The sequence below is a fragment of the Micromesistius poutassou genome, assembly GCF_964030765.1.
Source record: "Micromesistius poutassou genome assembly, chromosome: 7".
NCBI classification, from domain to species: Eukaryota; Metazoa; Chordata; class Actinopteri; order Gadiformes; family Gadidae; genus Micromesistius; species Micromesistius poutassou.
Window position 1 is genome coordinate 4,496,877 of NC_140277.1, and position 22,443 is coordinate 4,519,319.

At 42.4% G+C, this 22,443-nt stretch overlaps 2 protein-coding genes across 2 annotated transcripts; one reads left to right on the forward strand and one right to left on the reverse strand.

The window, feature by feature from the left end:
• Nucleotides 1-21: 21 nt before the first annotated feature.
• On the reverse strand, nt 22-21,503 carry mcph1 (microcephalin 1). The gene is made up of 15 exons (XM_084470159.1): nt 21,462-21,503; nt 20,892-20,958; nt 20,715-20,806; nt 20,495-20,613; nt 20,235-20,319; nt 19,507-19,618; nt 19,280-19,411; nt 19,009-19,092; nt 17,718-18,863; nt 16,641-16,729; nt 15,010-15,047; nt 14,630-14,792; nt 14,155-14,232; nt 814-1,051; nt 22-535 (listed from the first exon to the last, which is right to left on the reverse strand). Exons 2-15 carry the CDS (start codon nt 20,926-20,928, stop codon nt 483-485), a joined length of 2,466 nt encoding a protein of 821 aa, XP_084326285.1. The 5' UTR covers nt 20,929-20,958; nt 21,462-21,503; the 3' UTR covers nt 22-482.
• angpt2a (angiopoietin 2a) lies at nt 4,186-12,919 on the forward strand (the record flags this gene model as incomplete). The annotated part of the gene is made up of 9 exons (XM_084470485.1): nt 4,186-4,464; nt 7,433-7,588; nt 9,217-9,338; nt 9,646-9,884; nt 10,160-10,287; nt 10,674-10,775; nt 11,107-11,273; nt 11,407-11,537; nt 12,162-12,919. 9 exons carry the CDS (start codon nt 4,186-4,188, stop codon nt 12,320-12,322), a joined length of 1,485 nt encoding a protein of 494 aa, XP_084326611.1. The 3' UTR covers nt 12,323-12,919.
• Nucleotides 21,504-22,443: the final 940 nt, after the last annotated feature.

A 22,443-nucleotide genomic window follows, 5' to 3' on the forward strand; every position in this document is an offset into this window, starting at 1 on the left:
ACATTCTGCTATGCAGAATGGCAAGACCGGTACAACACATTAAGACAAGCATTGGTGAATCCAAGTTATATTTGGAACACTGAATTAAACAAAATTAAAAACTACCATAACTGAAATGACAGAAAAACACAGACAAAACTCATAAAAACTTGTTAGATATTTTTAGAATTGAAATAGTTCGATACAGTGTAACAACACATTCCCATTTCACAGTTGCAGAATCTACTAGAATGTCCCTGCCAGTTGCTAGGAGTTTAAAAAAGCACATATCCATTCACATATCTCATATCACTATCTTAGTTGGGATACCGTGCTGTTCCAGATACATTTCTTCTTGGTAAGTCAAACTCATCAACAAGTAATGTGTGTATATATATACCTACCTATGGACTGAATTGCAGTGTTATGTCTCAGGCACTTTACATGACAGATACTATACATTACAATACAGACATGACCGATTAAAACAGCTCTGTAGTTTTTCATTCCAGGTTGTAGTTTTCATAGGGCAGCGGCTTGAGTTGCGTAATACAATCTGAAGAAACCATAAGAGAGAACACATAAATAACAGTTATCCATAAAGAGACAATTTTTACACAAATTCTATTATTATGTATCATATAGGATATAATGACGATAGTGTTGTGGATAGGGTGAAACACTGGGTCTGATCCCCAATGCATCACTGTGGGCCTAACCCCTAGGTCGGCTGGCTGCTCCTCCATGCCATGTAGCTGTAAGTCAGGGCAAGTCCCTCTGGATTACAAGGTAAATAACAGCACAAATAAGTGAGGCTAAAAAGAGAGCTCTTACCCAGCACCCATTGCTCCGAGAGGTATTTGCAGCCCTCTGGTCTCCGGCCGCTATACGGCCCGATGCAGAGACCTGCCTGTCGGACTGTTTTGCACACCGTGCCCCCGCACAGCTGGATGAGCTCCACCAGGCTGTGAGTAGGCGGCTGGGTCTGCTGGGACACGAACATGACGGGCTGGCACTGGAAGAGGTCCTGTTGGTGTTCCCCTGCTGAGAGGTGCTGCTGAAGGCGGCAGATCTACAGCCAGAAAAGGAAATCACAATCTGTGAAACGTAGCAGTAGTGACATGAAGGCAGACTTTTATATTGGGCATGATGATGTGCAAGTGTTTGTTGTGTTTCGGGCTCAAGACAAACAGGATGGATGGGTATAGCTTCTTTGAAAAGGAGATGGGAAAACATTTTAGAAGGGTCACTCATTACATTAATATTGAACATTTCAATGGCAGGTGTGACTTCAAACCGTACCACTTACCGACTGAATGACAACAGAGACACGCACACACAACCTAGTCAAATATTTAAAAAATTATATATGTGAACATTATTATCATTTTGCTTTATTCTACAAAAAGGCAAATCCGGATGAGAGTATGAAAGTCAGTTCAATTGAAGAAAAAATGTCATTGTGTAATTTCCTTCCTATGCTTTCCCTAAACATAGAACAATCAGGTTACACATATCTGTGGCTGCAAATGTTTTCAGAGTGACTCAGCCTTTACACCTGATGTGTGTTGGAATAGGGAAAACGCCTTCCTCTTGAGTAATGTGCCTTTAAATATGTTTGTTGCATTTCCTCTACATCCAGTAAGGCCACTTCCTACAATTCTGCTTCCAATAACATGTCGGTCTAGACTGTAGATGTTAAATAAAGACCCCCTCCCCCCATGTAACAACACGTGTGTGTCATTGGTATTCAATTGTTGTTGATTATACATTTAAACAAATACTATTTTGAATAATGCTAGCTAATAAATAATGCTGTGTTGTAAATGTGAATGCTAATTTTTCAGCAGCATTAGAGAGGTTCTGAATGAAGCCTGTAAGTGAATCGGAAAAGATGTCACAGGCACATCCCCTGGACAAAAGGACAAAACATCCTCTGATGCGTACTCACTTCCTGTACAGCACACCTGCAATATCTTCCGGGATGCAGCTTTTTAGTAAAAAAAAAAACAATGCAGAGGAAAATTTTTGTAATTTAGGAATTTATGCAGGAATTTTTTTTGATGATTAACTAACCCTACTATAGGTAATTCTGTCTTTCTCACTGTCTCTCCAGGTAGCAGCACAAATCTCTACATGTCTGGCTAACATCTTTGGATATTGCCACACCACCTGAATCTGGACTGGATTGATTTGCTCTACCTCCCAGGGAAGGCATCTTCCATCCATGACCCCTCCATCAATATAGACAACTCTCGACAACTCGGACAGCAAGGAACCTCGGTGTGATACCATTTAAGCAGCTATCCTCAGCATCCTGCACGCGCACGGGCTACCGGTGGCTGCTTGAACCTGAAAAGTCACTGGTACTTGCCTACCATGCTGAAAACGGCTTTGGCCAATACTTCATCCAAGACATGGTCGAACCATTCACTTCAGCCCATCCACTATGCTCTATCTATTTGCTACTCTCTCACTACGTGGGGACCCCAGCTGCTGCTCAACAAAATCTGGATTGTTTGCTTCCCTGGCTCCACGATGGTGGAACAAACTTCCTACTGACATCAGGGCAGCTAAAACCCGACCTATCCTGTGCCGCAGGCTGAAAACTCATCTGGTCACACCGCATGACTCAGACCGCAGACTCTCATGAAAGATATATCTTGTTTCTTTATTGTAGCACTAAAAGCAGTTTGCTTCTTTGATGAATTTGTAACTACTTAAATGATTTCTGCACCTTTTTTGTTGCTATATCTTCATTATTGTATGTCACTTTTGCTAAGTAGACTACACTGACTAGACTAAACTTTCAAGCAATAGCTTGCAATTGGTAAGAGCACACCAACAAAAACCATTCTACAGAGCTCTTTCCTCTATACATCTGAATTATATTAAAACAAATCCTTCTCAACCTGCCAAATTAGAAATGGTATATAAAGGTGGTCAGAAAAACTACAACAAAAAATACAGAGAAACGGGATATTGAGCCCCATTGTCTTGAAAACCAAGAGATCATTTGTCTTCTTTCTTCCCCTCCAGATGAAGGGAACCCCCACTCTAACATTTGTTTCATGTAAAAAAAAAAAAAAAAAACATTACCCATGAAAGGAAACCAACTGTGAATGCTGATCTGAGACCCCAACCCCAATGTGTACATCTAGTGCAGAAATAGGCCAGGCATTCCCGAACACAAAACATATATTTGATCTAAATCAGAGGTGCCACCAGATGCTCCATGCTTCTGTCATATTGTCGGACCGGATGCTGAAAAGGCCAACTCACTTCTTATATTAGACATTTTAATGGTAAATACAACAAAAAAAATGGAAAATACAACAATTTTGCATTTGACAATGGGCAAATATTGTTTTGAAACATTTTTTCCCTCCACTTGGCCATTCAATCTCCACCTATCTAGTGAGATCTACATTCTATTTGCTAGTAAAGAGAAACAACCTTCCGCCAGCCTCAGCAGTTTAGTCTGAATGACATCCAGGAGAAAGCTCTTCCCTTTGAAGCCCTCACTCGAAAAAGCACATCTGTGCTTTTGTTAAGGGGTGGGAGAAAGACGTATAGTTCCGTGACACGGTCACTGCTGCTGCAGACTGCTTGCTTCAAGTGGGCAGCTGCATCCTGAGTAAGTTTGCAGTTGAAGAAAGAGACCCGCATGTTTGCATTGGGGCTTTATTGTCCCGCGGTCTCCGTAACACGTCAGACACTAACCTCTCCTTAGCCTTTTAGAATGGGACCAGATAGCGGGACTTGTTGAATGAGTCTCTGCTCCCCATGGTGCGTATTGTGTGACTGGGGGTGGGGAGTGATGGTGGGAGTGGGACTGGTGGGCCGAACGGAATCTCGGCTCACTGTGACTGGCCGGAGGGGAGAATGGGCGGTGGCTAGAGCAGTGCTCAAACAGCCAGCTAATGAGAGGGGCCAAATCCAGCCCAAACAAGAGGCTGAGGGATTGGATGAGAGAAGAGCAGATGCAATGTGGGACCACTAACCTGATGGAATGACACACCACCTTGTCTCTCACTTTAGACCCCACCCCCACAGCCCCTCTGTGGATAAATAACCAAGCGCCACAAGAAGATTTTGTACACTTTGAGACAGAAATCCCAAGATCTCATCTGAAAAACACAACCAACGGGAACAACTTTTTTTTCTGTGTTATTGATTTCAAAGTAAGTACTATTTCACATCAAAATGCCAAAATCCGCCTTCATGGCCTGGACTTGCTACCTGCTTCTCGGGACCGTATTTGAGTGGTCTCTGGCAGCCGAAGCGGGTAAGAGGCAGTACCAGATCCAGAACGGAGCCTGCAGCTACACCTTTCTGCTGCCTCAGGAAGACAACTGCCAACAGTCCTCCAGTAACTACAAAAACCTGGCCCAGAAGGACGACCCAGCAGACTACGACGAGTCCTTCGAAAGGCTGGAGCAGCTGGAGAACATCATGGAGAACAACACACAGTGGCTCCTCAAGGTAGGGAGGTCTCCACCTCATCTTATCTCCCTGCAAGTATGTGATGTCATGGCGACATTGGCGTGGTGTGAATTCATTAAGGTGCTCTTCTTCTCCTTCTTACGCTTCTTTCATGACGTTAATGAGAGTGCCCAGATTTGTTTTGCGTTCTTGGGTGTAAGCAAAGTCCTCAGAAATAGTTTTACAGAGTCAATAAACATCAATAAATGGGCAATCTCCGTATACATTGCATTGTAATTTGTTTCTAATTGTATGTCCAATTAAAATTAAAGCCGTCGTAATGAGCTAACTTTTATCACCAACCAAACTAATTGAATGTGACTCATGCACTTCTATAAACTTGAAACTAATTATAAAGTATGACACTCATTATTAAGTAAAGACACATTTACTGTGTGATGTTTTTACTTTACAAATCAATGAATACAGGCAACTCGACCAGGCTCAAATGACTCATTCAGCTAATAATACCACTATGATGTTTTGCCTTCCCTTGTGCCATCAGTGATTACATTCTGTCATAGATGAAACACAGTTTGAACACCTCCAAAGGGGATGTTTTGTGTGTTTTGTATTATGCACTTCAAAAGAACCCGCGGTGTCTGAAAAGACCCGCAGTGCAACAAGAAGCGCACAAGGAATGACAAACGCACAACACAGGTGTCTTCAATGGGACGGGTGCCTCCTTTTCATCACTGCTCGGCCATAACTTGATCGGTGTGTGTGTTTGAGTTTTAGCATGTGTGTGTGCATGCTCAAAAGAACCAAAGACCGCTACCCCTTGTCTAGAACGTGATCGTTAATTGAAATAAATTTAATAAAAAGACAACGCGTTACCCCGACAAGACATGCACTACATATGACCTCTCTTTCAGCATCTACCTTGGTAACTTATAACAAACTCCATAGCACTGGGACGGGTCAGAGTCCATCTCCTTCTCGTTCATATGTATAGGAGCTTACATTCTGACCACTGCAACGCTGTCATTAACTAGGACTCAGTCACTTATTAGCCAAATCAACTCATGAATACTTGAACACAATTACCGGTAACACCCATTGGTTAATATCATTATTAATAATAATAATCATTAACTAACTTTAATAAAATTGAACCATTACGTCAAACTGCTAGAGTTTTTAATGTCATAGAGAAAGATGAAGGTGCCCCAAGGTTTGTGCCATACATCCCATAATAATGTAGTTGGTAATTTGGTTAGATGTGCACTACTGGTGGGTCTACGACTGATTTCAAGCAGCTGTAAACTTGTAGGATGGCTATCCCTTAAAGAAGGTGTCATACATTGATGGTAAATGTATATAGAGCTTTTCTGGCCATTCAAAGCACTCAAGAGTTTATGGTTCACATTAACTCTTGAGCGCACATACACACACACTACGGCCACGGCAACAAGCATGCAAGACAACCACAGTTTGTAGGTGAAAACAGTAGTTCTTTCTCAAGTACACATTAGACACCAAGACCTGCTGCAGTGCCGCCTCATCTAGAATACAACCAGAAACCCTGCTCATCATTCTGACCTTCTCCTATAATCATCCCATAAAATATAAAATATGCAGTTCTGATCAACTGCAATCTCCATTTGACCCCATCTGATAGACCTAAAATCAAAGCTTTTTTTTTTTTGCTTGATACAACCCAGAATGCTTTGCTTTGCCTTGAAGTTTGACGTTGCCGTCAACATGCTTGTGGCGTGAACGAGGGACACAAACAAGCGTGGTTCAGAGTAAACAGCTGATTAGATCACCGTCCCGTCAGTGGAATGTCCTGCCAGCCCCTCAAGTGACACTCCACTTCCACACACACACACACACACACACACACACACACACACACACACACACACACACACACACACACACACACACACACACACACACACACACACACACACACACACACACACACACACACACACACAGTAGGTCACCGGAGGTTGAGGACAAACAAAAATCAGTGCTAATTGCGCCGTCGGTGACGCTCCCTGCCTTTCGGAAGCACAACGCAGACTATTTTAAGTCGCCTCGGTGACAGACGAGTAAACAGCCGAAGCCATCATACAAACATGCCACGGATGCTTGAAATGCCCAGGTGACGTGGGTTTCCCAGTCGCACGTTTATAAAGGATGTAACTCCTCACTCATCACCTCCATCCTGTTTACTGGCCAGGGGACCTGATTGCCACTCAGGAACACCGTCGCGCAGGAAATAACTTTATGATTGGTCTTGCACTAAAACATGAAATACTGCGAGGTAATGGTTCACACAAGAGACTTTTACTGGCGTTATTGCTGCCGTGGATCTATTGGTATGTCACCTTGATACAATGGAGTGTTAACTGTGTGTCATTTTCATACACATGTGTGGCAACTTGTTTCCTCAATGAAAGAATTAAACAAACATTGAAAGTATTAATTTACTAACTGGATTCTTGAGATGATCAACTGTATGTCTAAGTAGTTATTAGCCATTAGACCTTGGACAACAAAGAGTCAAAAAAAAGATGGTAGATTAGGTTAGAAAACAATATTATGCGAAACCGAACCCCTTCCATTTCCTAACCTTGAATAGAAGGATTAGGAAAACAAGGCCCGCTGTGAAATTACTGGCACAATAGTGTGAATGCAGCCCAGTCAAGGTACCTCAAGGTAAACCCTCGTAATGACAGAATTCATGGAAGATTGCCAAATCGATGGCTATAAAGGCAGCGGGGGAAATCTAAGAATGGAGAGAGTGAATGAGTTATGTTGCCCTTCAGCTGGGAAGTTCTCCCAGAATAAACTCAGTGGGAAAACGAGCACCACGACAAAACTGTGGAAACAAGGTGTTGGGACTAAATACCGTAACAATGTATGCCATTCGTTTATGCACAGACAATGTCGCACTCTAATGGAAAGATTTGTCCCCGCCTGTACCCACTCGTCCATTTCTGTCCACTTTCCGCAGCTAGAGAGCTACATTCAAGACAGCATGAAGCAGGAGATGTTCCACATGCAGCAGACTGCCGTCCAGAACCACACGGCCACCATGATTGAAATTGGAACTAACCTGCTCAGTCAGACCGCTGAACAAACACGGAAGCTGACCAACGTGGAGGCACAGGTGGGGCTGTCACCACACGATAGCCCAGAGCAACAACATGCAAAACAGAGGTGTGAAGAGGTTGAGGCCCATCACAGATTTAGCTGTCTGTGTGTACAGAGCTATACTTTCACAGAACAAATTCACAAAATATAAGACTCACTGGGAACATGGGCAAAGAAGCTCTGTTTAAAACGATCCAAGTACAAGCACAATCTGGGAACGGCAATGAAAGTCCTTGGACACTAAGTCCAAGTGCAATCATTGCCATTCCTGGGTTGTGCACCTACACTTGTTAAGTCCAGTAAAAGTGGCTGGGTAAAGGATGAATTGAGAGAATACATGGGTAGGCTACATTATCCTACTGTGTGGTATATGGCTTTGGCCAATTGCCAATGACATTATGTGAGCCAACCAAACAGCATTTCCTGTTATTACCACAATTGTATTCCCACAGAACGGGTCAATCAGTTTGTCACAATCACACATCCGTCTGTTCAAAGACATCAACAGCTCCCATCGCAGCCCCACGCAGACCTAATTCACGTAAACAACCTGCTTTTTGCTGAGTTCAGTTCCTCCACAATGGGAAAGCAGAGGCATCTTTGACCCCGCTCACTTCAATAGATTCAGCTGTCGAAAGAAAAAACAATATACCCTTCACAATACACTACCAAATGTAAAGTCCCCCCAGCCTCATGAAAATTAGGTGTATCCGTTCATATTGAACCGGTATTCTTTCCCCTGTGACAAAGCAAATACTCAATGATGGTGCGTAACAGAGGCAGGAAAGGGATGGTGTGGGGCAGGGGCTGATATTTTCTACGATGTTATATGTCATATTTGAGGTACTGCTGGTTAACCTTTGAATCAGCGAGTTCTTGTAGCTTAAGGTTGACATGTAAAGCTTGGGGTTTCATACAATTCAACTCAATATTATGAACACAAAAGTCACCCAGTGCAGGCTCAGTAGAGCATGGGCACACTGGCCCTAAGTGCATCAGTGGGAAATACAGTTCACATCGATCCATGCTACTAAATCCAAGACACTCGTCCGAGGCAATAACAACTCAAAGTATGTTTGTCGCAAATGGGTTTTATGACAAGGACTGTCTGATGACGGCAGACACAGAGACAAGAGTCAATAGGGTTGGAAAAGCATGGAGGAATGACTTAGAACTCAACGAGAACCGTCTCTGGCGAATTCCAAGCACTTGTAAAATTGGCTGATATCCAAATAAAGCACTACAAAAACACAACATGAATAGATAAATAAGAGGCCAGCCACATAACTGCACACAACTCAAATGCATTTTAAGAGACTATGGGTATTCTTGGTTACATGTTATTTATACAGAAATAGGCAAATGTCAGATTGAATACTATGACCTCGATTTGGAATATTTTCCTTTCTATAAAGATAAGTGGTCCATTTAATCACTATATCGCCATCATGCTGTGGGTTTAACTTAAGACCAAGCTGTATTCTTGTGGGAAAATGCACTACTCTCTATACCACTTGCCACATTTTATGACCAAAACTACCCTGCGACAGATATGTAAATAACTCATAATTAACACACATATAAATAAATAATTTATATGTGTGAGAATTAGTTTTGACATTGGCAATTGTTTTTCGTCTTTAGGTAATAAATCATAGCACTCGGCTCGAACGAAAGCTTCTTGAGAACTCAATTTCAACCAACAAGCTGGAGAAAGAACTCATTGTCCAAACCAATGAGATCAGCAAGCTGAATGACAAAAACAGGTGAGGTCAACATGTTCATCAGATTGGATTTGAAATCATACAAAATATGACGACATTTAAGGTTTCTTAGAAAAGACAATGGAATCCCATCATTTTACAGATGCTTTTATCCAAAGAACTTGACTGTAAATTCAGATCCACGTCATTCAGCAGCACATAGGGGTTTAGGGCATCTTGCCCAAGAAGGCCCTACAGGTACACTCCCGACATTCGGGCCGCTCCCAGTACCTTTCCACCGGAAGTTGATCACCCTACACTGTCTCACTGCCCTTTCTGAGCCCCAAATGACCCGTCCCTTCCTCCTCAGCTTCCTGGAGAAGCGGGTGGGTGAGATGGAGCAGCAGAGGCAGCTGGAGCTGAGGACGGTGCAGCGGGAGAAGGAGCAGCTACAGACCGTCATCGCGGGCCAGACGGCCATCATCGGGGAGCTGCAGCACCAGCTGCTGCACGTCTCCTCCAACAACACAGCCCTGCAGCGCCAGCAACAGGAGCTGCTGGACACAGTCAACAACCTGGTCCAGAGCTTCTCCGTGGGCCCCGTCGGAGGTGGGTACACTGCTCGCCAGTGTGGGCCGCGCAAAAACATGTTTTTGCCGACCTTGTTTTCACGCCTGAGCCGATGGAGCCCTGAACGCACACACTGCACTTGCTTCCTGCTTTCACACATGCAACAGGCGGGAAATGTTTTCTCGAGTTGTTTTCTGACTGTAACTGGTGACTTGTTTAACGTGAGCCCCACTGTTGTTATTAAGGAAGGGAAAGGCATTATGCGGCAATGGTGTATTTTCATTCAGTGTATGATGTGTTTGTTATTATTGCAGAGAGCAAACCCAGAATGATGCAGGATACACCGTCCACATTCAGGGACTGTGCGGCCGTGTTCAAGTCCGGCAACAGAGAGAGCGGTGTTCATGCACTTACGCTTCCCAACACAACACAGGAGGTGAAGGTAAGTGTGCTTATTGGCTTGAGATGCATCGTAAGATAATGTGAAATAATTTCCCCAAGAGCCATGCTCGGCTCAGACAAGTAAAAGCACAATTAGAGTTGCTGAACATCAGTCTGGTGATAAGGGCAAGCCTTGCACTTACAGGTTAGGAGTACATTTAAATCAAGTATGCATATCCCAAGAGGGCTGGCGTGCTTGGGTTCAAAGAATTATCTCCTTGATAAGTGCTCCTTCAAAAGTGTTCAGGGTGTCTAGCTGTTGAACCGATGTCGTGACATGAAGTAGAAACAGCATTAGCCTAATGACCATCAGCTGTCTTACTAGACCTTCCACCCCACCCACCAACCGCCTTATCCACTCCTCCTGTTTTTGTGTTGATGCTGAAGGCTTTCTGTGACATGGAGACCGAGGGAGGGGGCTGGACGACAGTACAGAAGAGGTTTGATGGCCGTGTTGACTTTCATCGGACGTGGAAAGAGTACAAAATGGTAAGTAATCAAGGATAAAATTCCTTTGCCATGGAAAGACAAAAGGTAGTCGTGGTTACGGTTCTGCCCAATGCAAGAGGCCGAGACTAGATGTAATTAAACCCTCTTTAGACACTGTACATACAATAAAAGCCTAGCGCCAAAATAAACATTGACGACGTGTAGTGTACACATACTGACAGGGATCAAATCAAACAGAAACACAACACGAAAGACGAAATTAACATGTTATTTATCTGGTGTATTTATGCGCATGATTTACAAATAAGCTGAGTACTGCATCCCCATTGTAATGTGCATATTGAATCAAATGCTTCTTGTGCCTTTCTAGGGATTCGGAGACCCTGTGGCGGAATACTGGTTAGGAAATGAGTTTGTCTCCAAGCTGACACATCAGCGGTCCTACGTATTAAGAATCCAGCTCAGTGATTGGGAAGGGAACTCTGGATACTCGCAATTTGAGCAGTTTAACCTCGAAGGTGAAGCCAAGAATTACAGGTATGTACCAGACACACATGTTTAGATAGAGCTTTTTTTTACAAAAAGGCCCAAAAAGAACATAAACAGAAACGCAGTTAAGGACATGGATGCCATTCTCATCCGGATTCCATTTTCACTTTTCATCCTTAAGGATAAACATCAAAGGGTACAGTGGAACGGCGGGAAAAATAAGCAGTCTTGGAACGCCAGGAAGTGACTTCAGCACAAAGGATGCAGACAACGACAAATGTGTTTGCAAATGCTCGCAACTCACGACGGGAGGTAAAAGAACAGCCCCTCAGCCACGCGCATCAACATATCTGTGCTCATTAAAAATTGAAGTGTTAAGAAATATGAGTAAGAATGAATACATTACAATTCGAAACACTTCAATGCTAGAACTCTTGACACATCCACAGACAAAATCCCCCCCCAAAAGTTGAAGTGACTAGAGCACAATTGGCTCAAAATCCCATCAGTGATAAATACAGTGGGGACTTAAGGATCCATGACAGCTGACAGTAATAGCCTGGGAACAGAGCTCACGAGGGCTGTGTTCACACACCTCAGCGGACCAGCGCTGCCAGAGTTCTGTCTTGTTCTTTACTGCGCTCCTATTTCTCCTGAGTGGTTCTTTTAACACAGGAATGCCTCAAACTCTAACAAATAGCCAGGGACCATTCCCTGAGTCTAATTATGCACACAAGTGGCATTGCGCCGGTAAAAATGTATACAGTGTACATACCCACAAACGTGAACTTTATATTTGTATTAATTTGTACAGAATAGTATATAAATATATATACAGTATACTATACTGTGTAGAGTACAGGTCGCTCTTGGAAAAGAAGTCTTTAAAAATACTGTACATTTTCAGAATTTCTTCTTCTTTTTCCTCTCTTCTAGGGTGGTGGTTTGACGCATGCGGGCCATCTAACTTGAATGGGATGTATTATCAGCAAGGCCAGAACTCAAACCGCTTCAATGGGATCAAATGGTACTACTGGAAGGGCTCGGGCTACTCACTAAAGACCACCACCATGATGATCCGACCAACCGACTTTTGAGTCCCCATGTCTTTTAAACCGCGAGAGGTGGAGGCCAACCACAACCTATTCTTAAAAAACCTAACAGTAACCCAAGGTTTTGGGGATAATATTTATTTGATCTCCACATAAACAAAAACACTTCCCTGATGTGATAAAATAGGATAGACATTTAAATACTGCCAGAGGTTTTAAGAGAGTATAAGATTTGTAAATGTACTATTTGTAAATTTTCTATGAGTGATAACTTGGTTAACACTTTGACACTATAATCGTAATGTCTATGGTACAACATGTATTGTACTTGGGCTAAAACCATGGCCTAAGTGGAGATTGTTATAAGTCACTGTAGGGATGAGGGTGTATTGGTAAAATAGCACACAATTGTGTTTTTTACTTTGATAACAAATTTACTTTTTCAAAGAGGTTTTGTGTATATTTTATTTAATTTATGTCAAGATGCAAAGGGCTAATATTTAACTTTATCATGAACTTTACCATGACGGTGAATTGTGTTTCATGAATGTTTTTTAAGGGAAAAATTGTAATACTTTACATAGTTTTGCCACATTTTAGTAATGACACTGGTTTGGATTGTTTTGTCAATTTCATGAGGCGAAAAATAGGTATGCACTGACACGGAGCGTCGAAGCCTAAAGAGCCTGGAAGACACACGGTCAATAGCCTCAACAGGGTGTTTATACTGAAGGGGCGAGCACTGCTGCCTCTTGCATTGTGCACTTACATGCTTTAAAAAATAAACAACAGCCTGCTGAAAAACAACCCTGTGGGCCCATTACCCCAGCCTGGCACATCAGCATACTTCTGCACCCGAGGGCGACAATTATATTTACCTCGTAGAAATCCATTCCAGTCTAATTGCGTGGCGAAGCTCTTTGGGAAAACTGTTTCTGAGGGGGTTTGTGAAAACTGGATGAAAAACAATCCTCAAGGGAATGAGTGGAATGAGTTATTATTGCTGCAATTGACTGAATGACTGTGATGTGATTGTGGAAGACAAAATCTGCAATAAACTAGCAACCACTGTGTTAACAGCAGGCTTAAATAGCTAATGTTAAAATCGTGAGTCAAACAAACGGTAGCAAAAAAGAGAGTGAGCCAAGACCCAACACCATGAAACAAATAACACCACCAAAGCATTGTATATAACAACCACAGTCATGGCCGTAATCGCTCTCCCGGCGATAAACCCAGCCAGCCCACAGGTAGCCCTTGCGTCCGTGAGTGGTGAACGCATCCAGTGAGGAAACGTGATGACACGTGTCTGTTCGGAGACCCCGTGTCTCCCCTAAAGAGACACGGGAGACGCCACCGTAGCTCGGGAATGACGAGCACAGGAAGAGCCAACATCCACTTTTCACACAGGATGCTTTGGGAAAAACAAGCAGAACGAATGACGGGCAATAAAAATGAGGAGTGTTACCACACTTCCTTCTGGCCGGGCTGTTAGGGCCCTGAGTGGGAGCGGGGCCTTCTCTTGGTCTGACCGTCAAGCCTGGGATGGACAGCAACCCCTAAAACCCTAACCCTTTTTACTGTGGTCAATGAGGATTTTTTTTTTCTTATTCTGTGCTTTTATTTAACAAAATCCAATTGTATTCCTTAACTGTTGCACCCCGTGATTTCATCGTAGAATCGATCAGAATCATTCCTTGATTTTTCAAGCGGAATGATGACGCAAAAACGACCATGCTAAGCGTAATCAGCTGCACTGCTTAAGTATCATGAAATATGTCATATTATTAAATATATATGTTTCAGTTCAACTGTTGTCATGATTGTATTTGCGGACACAGAGCGGGTAATGGATCCCGATGGGCAGCGGTACTTACCGGTGCAGCCGGAAAACGTTCAGACAGTTCATAGGGTTCTTCTGGAATCCACCGTCTCTGCTCCAAACTCCGCAGCATCTAAGTCAGTACATACATTCAAAAGTCCATACATCATCACCACACGCAAGGTCACAGCGTAAAAATCAATAGGAGTTCCAGTCAATGGGTTCAGGGTTCGAGCCCCATTGTCCACCATTTTTCAAAACCCGACCTGCTGCTTAATGACTAAATGAAAAAAAACGCATTCACCTTGGATAAATGTGTGACTAAATAGTAACGGGGCAGGATTGTTAAGTAGTGGTTAAGGGTCCCAGTGCCCAACTAGACTTGAGTCTCCCGTCTACCAGCAGCCTGAGCAAGAGGCCGAGCAAAGACCCGCTCTTGACAAGTGATCGACGAGAAACGAATGAGAAGGAGACATTAGAATGAGAAGGAGACATTAGAACAGACTCGTAGTGAATATTGACCCGTGTACCCATTCGAAGGAGAGGATCCAGCAGCCACGAGCGATAGCCAAGAGGATGTTGAGCGTGCGGCCGTGTCCCCCAGACACCACGTGGGTCGTGGTCTCGCACACGCGGTCCACAACGGAGAACCCACCCAGCAGTTTCACAACCTGGGTGACAGTCTTCTGCGTGCTGTAAGAAACAGAAGGAAGATAATCTGGATAAATACATATATCTGAATAAAGTATCGTAAGGAAGTATCGTATGACTCATAATTACATTTGGCTAAGAGATTCACAAATTTCAAATTTCCACAGTGGGAGAATTGGAGATTAAGAAGAAGAAACGGGTGGTTTCTCTGAAGACAATCATGAGGTTTCTACGTGAAATCCTTCTCTCTGGCACTTACTCAGTGGACATGCTCGTCATCACCAGAGTCCTAGTAGCCTGCAACACAGAAAAGGTGCAATAACATATTAAAAGCATTCTGTGCATTCACTGAAATAGGACCTTGCATCAGAAATAATAATTCAACACAAAAACAAGCTTCAATGTGTCAATAAGGCAGTTGGCATAACCAGGGGTATTTTTTTGTTTAGCCAAATTGGGCACAATCAGAAAGCCTTTAGTTTTACAGGGAGGATAGCACTTCCACATGCCAGACTGTATCGTTGTGAGGGAACAGGGGAAATGAAACTCCAAGGCCGTGGCGGAGCAAAACACGAGCCTGTGAAGCGGAACTGTACGCCTGTGTTCCGGCAAGAGCGTGGGCCATTAGATCATCTGTTTGACCCCAATACCGGAGGACATCATTAGCAGTGGCACATGAATGGCAGCTAGAGCAGTGGACACAAGGTTCATTTCCTGTCCCGGACCGGAGACCAGAGGCTGGTCCCCAAACGAAGGCAGATGTTTAGGCCTTCTGGAAGCAGTGTAAATACCAAACAGCCCCCCATGCATGTGGCTGGAGTGAACCTGCTCATGTACTCAGTATGAATTGAAATTAGTCCATAGGAGCAAGGCTTGAGTTTGTATATATAACACACGCAAATTTAAAAAACAAAATCTGTAATAATTTAGTTTTAAATGAAGATTGTTTAAACAGGCTGCTGTGGCTTTGTCCAGTTTCCTGTTCCCTTTTCCCATTGTTAAACACGCTCCAAAACCGTTTATTGTAATCCATTTATTTCGATTCTTTCTCTCCTCATTTATTATTAATTTCACTCCATTTTCATTGTCGTTTATCGTTTTATGTACAGCACTTTGTTGCTTGTATTGACAGGCGTTATATAAATAGTTACAGTCATTAATAATGTATACATGTTAAAAGGATTAAAAGGAGAAGCGAGACGGCCGTTTATTTTAGTGTAAGCAGATTGTGTCTCATAGTGTAAGCAGATTGTCTGCATACCCAAGGCCAGGGAATGTGTGCCCTAGTTCCACTGAAAACAGTTACAATTCAGAAGCCCTTTTCCTTTTTTATGTTCACGTCTCCTCAAAGGGTAATTTTAGCTTATCTGATGTGGAGGTCATGCCCTGGCACAAGCTCAAAAAAAGGCTAAACCAGAATATGTACGACATAATACGCCTCAGACAAAAGAGGCTGGTGTGAACCATGTAGCTCGGTTCCGGAGCACAAACCCATGCAGGCCCAAAGCACAAACAGAGGAAATTCTTCAGGGTATGACGACCTGCCCTTGACGGTTTCTGTTCTGCCCACAACGAGAGGATACTATTGTTACAGTCTGTAAAGGTCAGCCATCCCAGGGACCTCTAGTCATGCTGAGGTCAGCCACAAAAGAGTTTAGATCACCATGCACCTCTTTCAGTGCCCAAGCTATAGCGCTCTATACAAATGGAGTCATACACAGTCAGACACCCACATGCATACACAGACACACACACAACGTGAGTTGCAATGCTTCAACAAAGATCCTGTTGCTTTGGTGACCTTGTGTGAACATTCCAGATGCAACACAAATTTATACAATAACATCACACCCAAAGCATGCATTATGAAGATATAGATTGTGTTTTTACCTTCGACTGTTCCATTTTCATGAGACTTGTCTCGTCTTCACTCGTGTTCCCAGTGCGACCAGCTGCAACAGTTTGTTGACTTCCTCCACCTTAAGAAAAATAAAAGAAGTGCTGTAATACAGTGTGGTAAACAAAGACGTCTAAACAGCAGGTGCAGTAGGCCATGTGTCACCAGTAGTTGGGTTATTGCTGTACATTTGCTTTAGTGACAGTACAGTTAATTGTGCAAAATCTGGATCTTTTAATGTATGAGGGGGAAAGAAATTAAAAACGGCTTTCTTTAGTAAATTCCTCCCTTGTGTAATTAGTGATTTTAATATGGATATTTTCTACAGCGATTAAATACTTCCCTTCTCTCGCATATAAATATGATGTAATGCACAGAGGTGGATGCCATGGCTTTGCCATATCAAAGAACAAAGAGCAAATGTACACATTATAATTCTGTAGTGATGAACCTTTTTCAAATTATTATTTGGGCCATTTCCTATAAATGATGTGTGGTGGGCTCACATCACATCACACATATATACACTTTGGCTTGTTGCCCAAGATATGCCTTCTAGAATTTTAAAGGACGCGTTTAAGGATTTAATTAAGAATGAAAGGAAACAAATACATTTTATAACATATAACACTGAAGTCATGTTATGGCATAAATATTAAATAAAACCAAAAATATAGAATATACATAGAAGTTTCAAACAGCCAAAAATCCCAGAAAAAAAGGTTTTCAACCAATAAACACATTACTTAATTTCACCTGGTTCCTTTCATGTGTTCATGTTAATATTTAACCACCTCACAGCAGTATAGAATAGGGATGGTTGTGAGTGTTACCAAAATATATGGATGATGCAAGGCTTGGTATAGACCAGTTGAGAAAGTAAACAAATACAAATCGCTGCTTTATAACTCCAACAAATTGGTAGATTTCACTCTGAACACATCATGGGGGTTTCATGGTTATGGTTTTCATTAGAAAGTACAAGCACAGTTCAAAGTGCCGTAAACAGAACGCAAAACGTGTTTCAGTGAAAGATAATACGGCGCCTCACATTTCAGCTTGCTACTCACTTTGCATGGCATGTGGACGGACTTTGCCCTCAGATTGTACCTGCTGTACATACGATGCACTGCCTCTTATCTGGCCTAATTGGGGCCCTTTCATTGGATTAGATGGGATTCTATGCCTGACCGCTTGAGTTTGAAAATCATCCATGTCCATTTCTGGCGTCGATTTCAGTCTACTTTTAGCCCGAGACGGGCGGGCCGAGTCACTACAGGGGGAGACCGTGATGGAGGGAATGGGGACTGGAACGTGGGGATGCGTTATAGGTTGATCATGAACATCACCGCACCGGTGGTCGGACAAGTCCATCGAGCTCTGCGATTCATTTGGCCTCCTCTTCTTATGATTTGGCCCTGAGGTTTCACTTTTCCTTGAGGTCCGCTTGCCAGGCACGAGGGCCAGTTGGAAAGGAAACTGGATCCTGCTGTCCTCAGACAGCCAGGGTAGAGAGGGTCTCTTCTTGATAGGGTGGTGGTTGGCTGTGGAGAAGTAGTCGTCAAACTCGCCGTCTGCCTCCACCTCAGGAAGGGTGGACTTCCTTGACGATACAGATGAGGAGGCTCTCCTCTTATTTTCAGGGGTTGGCAGGTCGGCTTTCTTTAATTTAAACACAGCGCCTTTGGATAGCTCTTTGTTCTCTTGAGTGTTTCGAGGAACGGCTGGATGAGAGAGGCAACTAGAGGGATTTAAATCCCCTAGAGATGTTATCGTTTGTGTTTTTGAGGTGGTCACTGGTTTAGTCTTTGGTTTCACATCATCGGGCAAATATCCACTTTTATGAACTGCACTGCTATTAAATTTTAACTTGGATTGTATTAACTTTGGGTTTTTGTGGTTTTCAGGAAGCTCTGCTATGGTATCCTGGCAAGGAACATGAGCGCCACTTTGTTTCTTAAGGAGCTCATTTTTCATGGAGCTCCTCCTCAACTTTCGTTGCAAGGGCCCCTCTTCTGGTAGTCCGACTCCTGACTTCAGCTTTCTCAAATGACTAAGGGATTTCCTTTTGGGCACATCACTGCAAGGTGAGAGCCAGGGCTCTTCAGCGGCCTGGTGAGTGCCAGTGTCCATATGTAGGCTAGCTTCAACTCTGTCCTCAGGAGGGCGATGGGGAGAACACATAGGAGATGAGGACTCCTCATCAGAGTTGTCATCTGCATTGAGATGAGAGACAGTACAGTGAGATGAATGGTATTTTTTTGGGCTTTATGGGGACAAGTTACATTTAAAAACTGAAACATATTCAATATAAAGTGTACTTTCGGTGTAATAACCAGGTCACGATGTAATGGTTCTTACCAAGTAACTTCAATATAGTCGGAGAGAAACCAAAAGAAGGTTTAACCCCCGGGGAGGAACTGGCAGCCTCCACCTCCTGTGATGCTGAGAGAAGACATATTCTTAAGTAGTATTTACTTATTAAATACAATTTACTCATTTAGCAGATGCTTCTAACCAAATTGACCTACAGTGAATTTTTCGTACATTCATGTCATTAAGAAGCAGGTAGGGATGCTGACAATGGCCTTTGGTGGGCTGGGATCCAGTACCTTGGAGCCGTTCTGCTTACCTGTGGGTGAAAGGCTCTCTCTTTTCTCCCTCATTTCCTTCAACCGCCGAGCCATGCTGTCGGACCGCTTCAGTGAGGGGCTGTAGACGATGCCGTTCTCCTCGTCGATAAGGTATGGCGACACGTCTGGGACTTCACGATGAAAAGATGGATGGCCACAAGCCAAATTACAAAAATTCTTGACAACAAATAGAATTGATTGTTCATAGAGAGTACCAGACTCTTACAGAGAGGATATTGTGGAGCTAGGTCTTTGATCATCTTGTCCAATTTCTTCTTCATGCGTCTGTTGTTCTCAGGAGTCTTTTCAGCAGAATCTTTCGGCTGCATGCAACGGTGCTACAAACACATACAAAAGGTTTGGGATGAAGTGTATTACACCAAGATAGGACATCAACTGTATAAAGCCCATTTACTAGTTTATGACCAAACAGGGTTTTTTCAAAATGTGTTTCTTGGAAGGAATAAATTGGCCAAATATGCCAATAAGTCAAGCCCACCTCATGCATTGGAGAGTTAAAAAGGTTGTAGTGGAGTCAATGGAGCTGAACAATCTGAAGACCCATACAATTTTACTGCCAGGGTTTGTCTCATTTTTATATACTTTTACACATCAAGAAAGGTGTAATCTCTTTAAAGAAATGTTATGGGTACCAGACTGTAACACCAGTCAACATTAGTTAACTGGTGTAGGTATGGCTCAAGGAAGGAGCAGAAATCTGTGGGAGTAGCTTTGATGACAGTGTTTGACGGTCTTTATATGTATGGGTACTAGCCTATGGTAGTGTGTTTTACTATTTAATTGTATGAAGATACACAGTTGTACCATGCCAGTATTTTTAACAAATTACATAACATGACATTTCTAAGGTTGTCTTAGCCACTCTATAGCTGAATTGATCATAGGACTCGAGTAAGGCCCTCCCATATCACTGGTCCACTTGAGTTTTCTAACCGTTCTTTTCTTTATCAAGCGATTGGCTTCATCGTTCTGTCCCGGGAACAGCTCTTCATCAACAAATTTGGCTTCCTCTTTACACCTGCACACAATGTTCACAAAATCATTGATCAATTCAGGTGGTTAAGTAACAAAGTGTTGAAGGATGTTTCAGTCTACACGGAAAGCAGACTGTATACATAAAATGTTAACATAAATAAGAGCACTGTATAATAATGATAATGATCAACTAAAAATATAAATAATGGTATGTTTACCTGGCCACCCAAAGAACAGATACAAGCTTTGCCCCAATTTTCTTGGCTTTATTCCAAGTAGCTTGGTGACCATCTTTAAATACTACATGGGTGACATGTTTGTTAAATGTCTTTGATACCTGTATGAGGAGATGAATCAACAACCGGATCATTTAGAATTCATAGACTATGCATATGCAGTTTTTTGTTTTCTCTAAATACACAAACATCAGACACTCACCTCAGCGCCCATTTCTTTGAGTTCGTCGATGAATGGCTTTGAATAGTTTTCAGTTTTGGTTGTTGACCACACATCAACGTACGCCACAACATCTGGGAATAGAATAAACTCAGACATGTGTAAACTTTGGACTGGATATTAATAAGATAAACTACTTTGTTCAGTTCAATATTTTACCTTTGAGAATAGATGAACCTTCATTGCTGATGGCCATAATGCCCCTTCCTCAACCTGAGGGGATCACCTGTCAAAAGCCAACACTCAGAGGTCAAGTTTCTGTTGCAAAACTATAGCTAAGCTAGACTTGTCACCAGCTCTATTTCTACAGAAATGTTATTCATATTTACCATATCAATTTTCAATGCAATTATGAAGTGAGTCTCAGGATGACAAAAAAATGTCATCGGGGTTAAAGTGCATTATCGACATGTAGTCGTTTTTTCATAGCCGAGTATTTACCAACCCAACACCATCCACAATAGAGTAAAGCGAATTACTTTACTCTAGTGTCTATTCCACACACTATTGTTTATCTAGTGTTACATTGGTTACACAAGCTATCCCATTTAAAAACGTGTCAGGCGAAAGGACCAATATACGGGGAAACAGTTATACAACAGACCATATGCAAATAATGTGTCTTGTGCATGGGGAGGACTATTTACCCAGTTGCCCAAAGAGTTTACAGACATAGTAATAGTCAAGTTTATACTCTTAAGCAATACAAAAACACATAATACCACTAACCTTCGGAAAACAGTGAAGAAAAACATTCGCGCTTGTTGTTTGTAACGCAAGGAGCTCTGGGAGATATGCGACGTCACTTCCCCCACAAGTTGACACGCGCGATGTTTTACGTTTAACGCAAATTAATCTTACTTTTTTTAATGCATCCGTGTGTTTTACGTGTTGCATAATTATTTTGTTAATAATTGTAATATAAAGTATTTAAAGTAATCATTATAATCTACATTAGGAAGAAAGAAATGTCTGCTGTACCCAGAGCCATTTCTCTCTAAATAGCTGTGGCTGTACATATTCCTATACCCAGAGAATAATTTTGTATAATGATTTAATATAGGAAGTAGCCTGAAGTATACGTCTGTTTTAAATATAACATATACAACAATGACAAAATATTATTACATTTAGTCTTAATGTCCAAAATCACTTATTTTAAAAACAGTCGATAACATGCATTTTTGTTTTCCTTTACAGATTATTTCCTTTAACCATTTCCATTCAGTATTCTGATAAATGTTTGTTTTCCCAACATTTGTTAAAAGTTTATATTTTGCTGAACAGGACTCCGATCTCTTTGAACTGGCTGTGTTTCTGAGTTGCAAGTGTGACACTTATGATCTATGAAGAAATCTCGTTGGAGATATATATCATTTCGATATATAATTTTATATCATTTAATTTCGATCATTTCGATACCTCAAAATGATACATATTTTGTATAACAAAAACACACGGGTCCCACTCTTCCCCTCCTGCTTGCACGCACTGACTTGATGGATCTGCACTCCTCCCATCACGGGGGACCTTGATAGGCACCGTTGAAGAGTGAGTAATTGTTGAAGACTAGTGGAGGATACCACAGACTGGCCTTTTTGGCGCAGAGGCAGAGGCAACCAGACCAAAACATTTACATGAGACTGGCCCGTTTAAGTTCCTTAACTGTTTTTAATAGTGTCTGAGGAGATGGAGGCCCTCACGGTACTCT

Bases quoted from the DNA above. Each gene is read 5' to 3' on its own strand.
- mcph1 (XM_084470159.1), bottom strand. From the start codon at position 20,928: ATGGCCATCAGCAATGAAGGTTCATCTATTCTCAAAG. The intron at 18,864-19,008 runs GTAAGAACCATT...ATCTCAATGCAG, and splicing joins GACTATATTGAAGTTACTTG to ATGACAACTCTGATGAGGAG. The intron at 15,048-16,640 runs GTAAAAACACAA...TCTGTGTTGCAG, and splicing joins TGAAAATGGAACAGTCGAAG to GCTACTAGGACTCTGGTGAT.